This window comes from Pleuronectes platessa, chromosome 10 (assembly GCF_947347685.1).
Source record: "Pleuronectes platessa chromosome 10, fPlePla1.1, whole genome shotgun sequence".
Taxonomy (NCBI): Eukaryota; Metazoa; Chordata; class Actinopteri; order Pleuronectiformes; family Pleuronectidae; genus Pleuronectes; species Pleuronectes platessa.
Genome location: NC_070635.1, coordinates 3870722 through 3880589, shown reverse-complemented (window position 1 = coordinate 3880589; position 9868 = coordinate 3870722). Strand labels below are relative to the sequence as shown.

The 9868-nt window shown below is 43.9% G+C and overlaps 1 protein-coding gene across 1 annotated transcript in view; it reads right to left on the bottom strand.

Moving 5' to 3' along the window:
• Positions 1-822: 822 nt before the first annotated feature.
• Positions 823-9868, bottom strand: part of otud7b (OTU deubiquitinase 7B) — a 33696-nt gene continuing 24650 nt past the window's right edge. The window contains exons 9-12 of the mRNA XM_053432361.1: positions 9513-9662; positions 8679-8793; positions 6956-7034; positions 823-5960 (exon numbers count right to left, since the gene is read on the bottom strand). Coding sequence (XP_053288336.1) covers positions 4482-5960; positions 6956-7034; positions 8679-8793; positions 9513-9662 — 1823 coding nt within the window. The 3' untranslated portion in view covers positions 823-4481. The remainder of the gene's footprint in view (positions 5961-6955; positions 7035-8678; positions 8794-9512; positions 9663-9868) is intronic.

Genomic DNA, 9868 nt, shown 5'->3' with positions numbered 1-9868 from the left:
CCACATGGGAAACTGTTCAATATTACATAAGGGTCTCCAGTTTCTCTAATACATAAAACAGCCCCAGACACAGGACCTTGCATCATCTGAGCTTATTCATGGATGTATAATGCAACAAGGTTAGAGCTAATACAGAACGACAGGAGTCCGACTAAGCTCCTTTAATATGTTGATTTTATTTCTATCCCCCTGAAATGTCTCCAGGTTTAAAATCTAATCTGTGGCTTCACTTTAATATTATAATGGTTTTAAAGCGGAAGAACTTTTAGTTTCTCTTGACCTGTGTGATAAAAACCTTACAAGCTGAGAGTTAAAAGTAGATTTCAAATTATTGCAGAGCTGCGACTAATGATTTTGATTATTCATTATTCATCTGCTAGTTTTTGCTTGGTTTGCAAAACGTCTATAAAATATGAACAACTTTTACTCAGTTTACAGACATAAGTAAATGAAATGCAACAAATAATTCTGCATCAAAATCAATTTCATTTTAGATAATGTATGTTCAGTCTGCTTTATATAGACTCTATATAACAGGGGAGAAGATGAAAGTGTGTATTCAAAGTGTGATTTGATTTTTGGATTATAAATTAATACTTGATATACAAATTTCAATACATTTTGACTTCATTCTGTCATTTCACAAAGCGTTTCAGCTCTAATTCATCACATTATATACAAACACACTATATGTCAGGATCAAATTCAAAGTTGTGTAACACTTTGTTATATATAAATGCATAACCTGACTAATGTGTGACTCAGAAATCAGGCGACGACAAAAGGTTTTGTTTTGAAACACAAAAGAGAGAAGCAGCAGTGTTCTTGAAATACAATGAGAATTTATTCAAACGGTGCAAAAAATGAATAATAATATAATAATAATAATAACAACCTAACATAAAATCTGATGTTCTTTCTATCCAGATTGCACTGTCACACAGCCTCGGGAGACTCTCCTCTCAAAGACAAAACATTCCAAAGATAAAAAAATAAGATGAAACAAAATGAAATAATAAAAAAAATAAACAAGATCAAAACACCAGGACATCTGAAATCAAGTTGAAATAATGCACAAATTTGGTAAAATGAATTGCGGTTTACATGCAACAGTTCCAGTCCCATGCAACTCTTAAGTTTTCCATGTCAATGTCACCGATGATGAATATTCTGTTCCCACAGAAACGACAGTGTTTTTACAATATAATATATAAAAATATACTCGGGTCAGTTGTGTTGCAAAACTAATTCTGAGCCGTTTCTCTTCCGGTTCGGAGGAAACGCGCCGGGTCGCCCAGAACGCTCCCGTCACGTTTCAGCATAGCATGGGTCGGTTTTGGTTGGAGAGAGAAAAATAAAAAGATAAAAAAACGGAAATGAAATGTACAAATCAAAAAGCAACAAATAAAAAGCCAGACTGCTATGACAAGTAGCCATGTGAGAAAGAACATCCTAACTCGCCTTAAACTAAACATTCCACAAGGAAACCTATTAAAAAAATCTCACTATAAATATATATATTCTCAAATGGTATCTCGTTAGGTCAGCGTTAAGGAGATTAGTTTGCAATGAGGGAGCCGTCTGGGAGTCGCCTTCAACAACAGTTCTACCCCGAACCCCGGCTCGGACACGCTCATCTGTCCCTGCTTCAGTATCCAACAATATACATTCTTACCATTTCTTTTTAAAAACACTGTAAAACTTTGGGCTTTTACAAAAATAACACGGAACATACTCGTACAACCTCTCATTGTGTTTTTTTTTAAAATCTTAAATACAAAAGAAGTCTAGCCTGTGGAGTCCAATGTTTTTAAACACGGTTCTGAGGCATCCGTTTTCGTTGCAAAAATAAAAATAAGAAATGGATTCATCAAGCTAGTTATTACTTTGGAGGGAGGACAGAGAATACGCACACATACACTTTTCTTTTTCTTTGTTGAACAGGCATCACTTTCCCACAGGAAGAGAACATTTGATGGGATTTTTTTAAATGCTAGTGCATGAACACGTCAACACACAAACACAGCAAATGCTTTCTTGGGAAACAGTGTTTTTAATTGTCCTTAAATGCACGGCAAAAAAAAAAAAAGCCTCCCTCCTTCATTTAACAGCATCTGCAATTGTTGGAAAATACCTAAACATATTGTTATAGTGTTAAATTAGTACGCGTGAGATTTATTCCTCTGACATTTTGGTCATTTGTTTTTGTAGTTTGGGTTTTGAGCAACGAGGGCAAACTCCAAATACTGGGTTCAAAGAAAAAAATAAACTAAATCAAGGGCGCCCTCTACTGGGCAAGGCAGTGACTTGCATACTAAATTGTGCTTTTCTACTGGACTTCATGCCGGAGGAGTGGAGCAGCGGGTGTCACTCCACCATGGCTTATCATAAGGGAGATTATTCAGTATTTAAGTAGTCATTTTGACATTTGCACAACAAAAACAGCCTTAAAAATGATAACAAGGAAAACTCAAAGACAGAACATCAGCTGGGTATCAACGCAGTGATACTCACTGCCGGGCTGAAAAGAGAATAACGGCATTATTTCAAAAGCGGCAACACAAATGAAAATAATATTAATATGTTCAAATTTAGGGGGCAGTAGTCGTCAGAGCTGCAGGCGATGAAGCAAGCAGTGGATTATTTGATTTAGGTCATTTTTTTCTTTTCAGAGGAAATACATGGTGATGCCGCGAGGACAAATGTCAAAAAAGGCAACTAGGAAATTGAGTTAGATGGTGACACTGGCACCGAAATGCTGTAGCTCTACAGTAACTGAATCCTTTAGAGAAAAAAAACCTCCGGCCCCTATTTTCCAATGAACAGAGGTGGCAGTGTCTGCAGAGATGAACACAGGACGACAGTCAGGCCACTTCCGAAAAACAGCAAAACATACGGTATCGACGGACATCAGGAAAGTGCTTGACTTTGTGCAAAAAAAGAGAGAGAGAGATCAGGTTTCGGGGCGAGAGAAATGCCAGGAGTCAGGAAACCGCCTTCAGTAGAACTTTGAAACGTTTGCAGTGGGCGAACGAGCCAATGAGGAGTGAGATGTCCCTCCGGGGATGTGACGTTAACCTTTAGTGTGACAATGAGAAAACTTTGTTTCTAGAAAGCAGCAGCAGAGTGTCGAGGGTTTGTCGTGACGTTCGGAACCAGAGTTTGTCAGTGCAATGTGAATTATTAGTTTTGAGCGTCAACATCCACAGAAACAGAAATTGGAGACAAATTACAACTACAGCAGTCTTTCACTCTGATGCAGCTTCGTGTTAACAGAAGCTTTACAGAAAAACTTTGACCCGTCTGGAATCCAATATGTGTTGCATGGCATTTTAAACATATATTCACATCCGTCTCCAATTTCTGCTGGTCTGGATGTGACATCCTCACCTTGTAGTGTGTTGTGTATTGCAGAACCAGGACGACCCGATAGAGAAACATTCCAACCACACGTGAAACCCTCTGAATCAGGCTCTGGGAACAGCTTCTTACTATTGACCTATGGTGCTATGTCTTCTTGTTCTACGACGCCGGGTCAATAATGCGACCGACTGCTGACATCTTCAAAATCCAATGTGTAGATATATGACTAGGACAAAATGTATAGTTTGTTTCAGCCGGAGAGATACTGCTAACGATGCAGGACAGTGGTGATGGATGCGTGAACATTGACGTGTTTTGCAACCTGGAACATTAGCACCACAGCAGCCTGCAGAACGCTTAACGATTAGCATTGCACGGTAGTTTGCAATTTTTGCGTTTATGCAAATGGTGGCCGACGAAAAAAAAGGATTTAACTCTGCTGTTTCCCGAGGTACGTGTGATGCAAGCATCTAGTAACAGTAGTGTGAAATGAAATCACTGATATCACCCTCAGAGGATGTGACTTCAAAATGCTCAAACGTCCCTTAATTCACCACCCGAACATTACCACGGACCACAAATGGAGAGGAGACACTCGTGCCTTTTTGTTTGTGCTTGCATCGCTGTTTGTGTGGTGTGAGTCTGACTTGGTGTGTATGTGTGCATGCACTGTGTGTCGATAAGTGTTATGTACGGCGCCTGCCACATACATTCTCTCCACTAGGAGGAGACAATAGCAAGGCGTTTAAAATCTGATAAAGGAGGAGAGCCTGCAACTCACACACACACACACACACAAACACACACACACTCACACTAACAAACACACTCACACACACACTCAGACACGACACCTGCATAAGAGCCACAGCAAAATGTAACAGAAGTGCAGTTAGTTTATCCCATGGTCTAATACCATCTCCCCTGCAGTCAGACGCCACCCTGCTCATTCAGTGATGGAGTCGACTCTCCGTCAGGCTCTGAGGTGGAGCTGACACCGCTGAGAGAGGGAGGGAGCTGTCCGACGCTCATCTTGTCCGTACAGAGGCTGATCCGCCCCAGCCGTCACTTTAACTGAAAAGGCCACTCAACGAATTCAGGCCATAAGCACGGTCCGCTCAGAACCTGTGGATGGCCGGCTCCGGCTCCCTCTTCTTCAGCTCCTCCCGGTAGCAGTAGGAGCAGTAGTTGCCCGTCTCGGGGTGTCCGAAGTAGGTGCAGCTGGGTGTCCGACAGCGGCTGGACGGCAGGCCGGCCAAACCACCGGCGCTGCCCAGCGAGTAGTGTCTGACGGGTGGTTGCCCACTCCGAGAGTCTAGGTTGGGGTGGATGTCCCGGAAGCCGTTGGTGTAGCTCCCAGCAGCAGCAGGTTCAGACAAGGGATAATCTGGAGGGACGAGCTCTGGGGGGTATGAGGGCGCGAGGCGGGAGGGACTGAGGGAGGAGGGGCCCTGTTGGATATACTGTGGGTGCGAGGGTCCCTGTGTTGAGGGGCAGTGTCGCGGAAGTGTTGCATACGAGGGGAGGCCAGGGTAGGAGGTGACTGGGGAGCCACCAGCTAGCTGCCGCCGATTCTCCATGTAGCCGTGCATGTGAAGATGCTGGGTGAGGGGCGCGGCAGCAGGAGTCTGATCTATGAAGGAGGGCCGGGGGATGGGAATGACCCCAGAGTACATAGAGGGGCTCAAAGGAGAGGCTTTGAGAGGGTTGAAGGAAGGGGAAGAGTTCTCTGAAAGCACCTCTTTGGCCTCATAAGGCCTGTAGCTCAGCTCCGTACCAACAACCACCTCCTTCTTGGATGGCGGGATGCCATTGCTGACGCCCTTCCTCTCTACATCACGACGCTGCTGCTCCTGCTCAGCCCGAAAACGCTCCTCTGCGTCGGACAAGTAGCGCTGGATCATCTCCTCCTGGAAGGGCTGCCGGTTGCTCGTGGTGAGGAGGCTGGAGAAGATCAGCTTTCTCTCACCCTGCATGGCGGCTCGCAGGATGCCCAGGCTAACCTTCACATCTGCACTGTACTTGTAGGTCTCGTTCTCGATACTGCTCCCACCACTGCTGCTCATACTGCTTCCTGTCCCGTTGAGACGCTCGCTACCTGAGGAAGGGGAACCTTTCCCAGAATCCTCTGAGGCCTGGGCTGAAGGCGAGCTATCCTTGCTGCCCTTCCTCCCCCTAAATGAGCCCTTTTTCTTCTCCCCGCCCTCCTGCTTGGCACCTCCAGCTCCAGCGTTCTTTCCCGTCATCAGTCCGCCCACGTTCTTTTTCAGCTTGCTGCCCAGGCTCTTGCCAAAACTGCCGAGCTTATTGGCCACAGAGTCTGCCCTCTTCTTGTCTTTATCCTTGTCCTTCTTGGTTTTGTCCTTCCCTGCTGTTCCCGTCCCTGCCGACCCTGTGCTAGAAGAACTAGATGAGGACGAGGAGCTGTTCTTGGCCAAGGTCCCGCCTCCAAAGGTCGTTGATCCCGTGGTTGTGTCACAGTTGCCGTTGGAGCTGCTGCTGACTGACTCCTTGTCCGACTCGCCTGAGTCAGGAGGCGTGCGTGTATCCTCTCCTGCCGATGCAGTGGGAGACTCGGGCTGTGCCAGAGGCGCTTGCTGCAGAGAAACAGAGCAGAAGCACAAGCTGGAAAAATACTGTAGATGTGTATGAGGAAAATGTACATCACCTCCAACCCACTGGAAACTAAAAATATGTAAAATTTATAAGAAATGGAGGTTACTAGTAGTTCAGATTCAGTGTCCTGCAATCCTTAAAGAAGGAAAGTCTAATTCAGTACAGGCCCTTCCCCCTCAGGTGAGGGCAAGACAAAACTCAAGACATAGCATTTTTGAAAAGAGAAATTCATAGAGTTGTGTTTATTGCAGACCAGAGGCATCTCTCATATTTGCTCACGTGCTAAAGAAGCTGTAAAGAATAACACTAATAAAGAATTCTGTATATGGTGATGACACAGTGGTGCAGTATTCTGATCCCAAACCAGGAGCAGTTACAGTCTCACAGCAATAAAAACCAACACACAGCTATTTTGTGGCAGCATTGACAAACAGAGTAAGTCCCTGAATCACATAGAGACTACTGCACTGGCCAAATCTCTGCAGCTCAACCATGAAACTGCTCTAAACGTGTCCCTCCGAGCTGCCTGGTGTTAGCATGTAGCTCACAAGAGGACCTTTGTCGTGGTGTGTGAGACGTTATGACCTGAAAAGGTCCAGTAAATTGGGTCCAGCAGTCAGCTGCTCTTATGTCTTAGGGAAACTAAAACTCTTGCCCCGGTTTATAATGAGTGTGGAAAATTAACACTAATCACAAGCGGCTGTAACACTTGAAGTCAACAAACGACCTTGGCAACAGCGTGATTATCACATTACAAGGTGGGTTTTTTTTTAAATTCCAAAACTCAATTTGGATGGTAAAACACTGAGTGAGTCTTTGGAACACTCTGCTGGCTTCATGGCTAATTGAAAAATAATTCACTATTCTTTTTTACAGAAGGTCTAATAACACGTATGATTAAACCTGTTTACAGAGCAGGTCCTTATACAGCTCTGTAAACATGGCTGTGGATGAATGTGTGGACTTGGATCTGTACCTCGCAGGGCAGAGGCAGCCAGGTGACCGTCATGTAGCTGTGTAACATCTGGAGCTTGGCCTCCAAAGAAAGAGCCACACTGGAAGGAAAAGGGAGAGAGAGAGAGAGTGAGAGGGAGAGAACGAGAGATAAACTTCAACGAGACGAGACGAGAGCATCATAGAAAATTACGATGATGTTACTTTATTGTTAAGAGGTATAACAGTATCCTTGCTGTTAGACAGTACTGCACAGTGTTTGTGACCTGGATTCTAAAACAATATACTATGATTAAATGTGAGGTATGTGCAACCACAAAGTAGATCCAGATGTGGTGGCAGTCTGGCTGGGTGATTAAACAATCCTGATAATTAATATGAAATAAACAACTGGGCAAATTACAATTACCAGTACCAGTTTAGCACAACCCTCCTCCACACAATAATGATATTGGACAACAGTATTTCAAACCTGACATGTCTATGGCCAAAGCAAAGGGAAAAAACCCTCATACACATCGATGGAAACTTAGCAACTGTGAGGAGAGTCAGACGTCTGCACGAGACGAGGAAAATGTGGTGGAGAAGAGTCACAGAAAATCTGTGATTTCGAAACGGCTTCTATTTATAGAACTGGCTAAGACAGGCAAACTGGTGTCAACAAGGACAGGAAACACACCAAATGTTTTCCACCATTTGAAAGAAACACCATCCCACAATATGTGCAGAGACACAAAGACTGCAGTCCCAAACTGCCAACAGGAAACTGGTGGTGATGTTCGTTCAGACCAAGAGGAAACGGCTGTGATGTCACCCTTCAGTTTGTGAACTGCTGTTTTGAATTTTTCATCTAAACCGATGTTATACATCAAGTGAGAAGTAAAGTCATTTTCTCATAGACTTTTATAGAAACTGACTTATTTTTTAAACTAGAGGAGTCACCATCATTTGAGAGGAAAACGGTTTCAGGTGATTCCATATCGGATTCACTTTCATCACCCTGAGTCTACGTCCATTTTTCTATATGGACCCTGATTCACACGAGCTCAGGTTGGAGAAATGTCAGTCATCACAATGTTGAACCTATTTTTCTTTTTTCCATCACTATTCTGGAAGGTTACAGTAAAGGTTGTTAAATTGCTAAAAAACAAAATACCAGTTGTCTTCTTTAATTTAGGCTGATAATAAAACTGCAGGTTCAGTTTCCACACTGGTGGTATCTTGGCTCCGAATGATACAGTAAATGGCAAAAACACTAAAAGTCTCTCGCCGCTGTTATGATTTCTTGTCCTGCAATAAATAGCCTTTTAACTCGATGACCTTTTCCAAACAACGTTAACAGCCACTCGTGTAATATCATCTCCTTCCACCATCTCATCTAAATTAGATATCCACGGTGTCACCAGCTGACGGAACAAGGTGCAGGATTTTTTTTTTTCTTACTGAGAGGCTATTTTGGGTGCTCCTTCTCCTGCTCCATTCATAGAAGGTATTTAGAGCTAATCTTATTGTCCCCGGCAGTGAGTGTGGCTAATCTGGAGTCAGGGGTCAATCCCCACACACCGACACACTGCTGCCTGTCACACTGTACACATGCAGGTGTCACTCTCGGTTTTCATCCGTATCCTTTGAGACCCTGTGCCGGCACTTGAGACAAATCATTCTGTGGAAATCACTGAATGCATAAATTAACCTGACAAAAATCCCAATGTAAATGGATGATATCCTCCTTTGAAAGACCGTACCTTGCCAGCATCACATTGTCTGAGTCATCCTTGCCCCACTCCCAGTCCTTCCCAGGATCCACAGCGAAGTGCAGAGGCAGCATTTTGTGCTCCGAGTCCGTGAGAGGGATCACAACTGCGGGTAGAGATGGGGAGGAGGAGATAAATTTGTTTTTATTCAGCACTCTGGATTGTCTACAGACAGAAGTGATAATAAATGTTCCACTCTCTGTAGCCTACTCCGTCTGAGCAGTGTTGTTTGTGGACGCTCCAAGCGGTTTGTTTATGAGCTGATATGAATTCAATGTCCGAGCAGCATCTTGAACTTTAAGGATAATCTTGCAAATTGTGCACAAGAATGTCACAATGGTTTATTGGTTTAGTTTGGTTATCGACGCTGCTACTATGGTTTCTCTATCTTTTGTACTCTTTCCTCTTCTAAAGAAGCCTGCTTTAGGCTGGGCACGTAATGTGCACTACACAATCATAACATTCGATCAATAAATCTTCATTAAACTTGAACACTAACAGGTGGTTGTTGGCTCCCTTGCTCTTGAGCTGCAGAAGTCACTGGACACACTCCAAAGCTCATGGGCCATTAGTCATCATTCTCAAATAAACTGCTTAGGTCAATATTAAAAAAACACTGAACCATCAAGCACCAGGTGCTAAACGAGAAAAGACGCACGTAGCGATTACTAAATACCTTTGGCTATAAACCCTCTGAATTATTATTGAATATTCAGCAAACCTAAGGAACAATTAATGTAAAAATGTTATGCACTTTATTGACGTCATTAAATATCAGCTCCTCACTAAAAGGCTGTTAAATAGAATGATGATGCCAGGCGTTACCTTGCTCTTTGGAGCTGTGCTTCTGCTCCATCGAGACCAGCGCTGAGAAGTGCGCCTGGTCATACGCCAGGACCAGCGGCGAGCGATGGCACTTAGCAGCTGGCACCTCCAGCGGCAGGTAGATGCCTCCGAACGGGATGGGAGCAAAGGCTGCGGAAGAGCAACCAGGACATTAACCGTCAGAAAAACACGACTTCAGCAATATTCACAGACGTCTAGAGCAGAGTGGGAGAAGGAGAGGGTCTTAAGAGTGTTAACAAAGCAAAGCTTATTAAGAGCTATGACAACAATCAAACTATTAGTTAGGCAGTTGGTTTAGTTTCCTCACAGGACAGCAGGATGGGGCAGAGATTAGA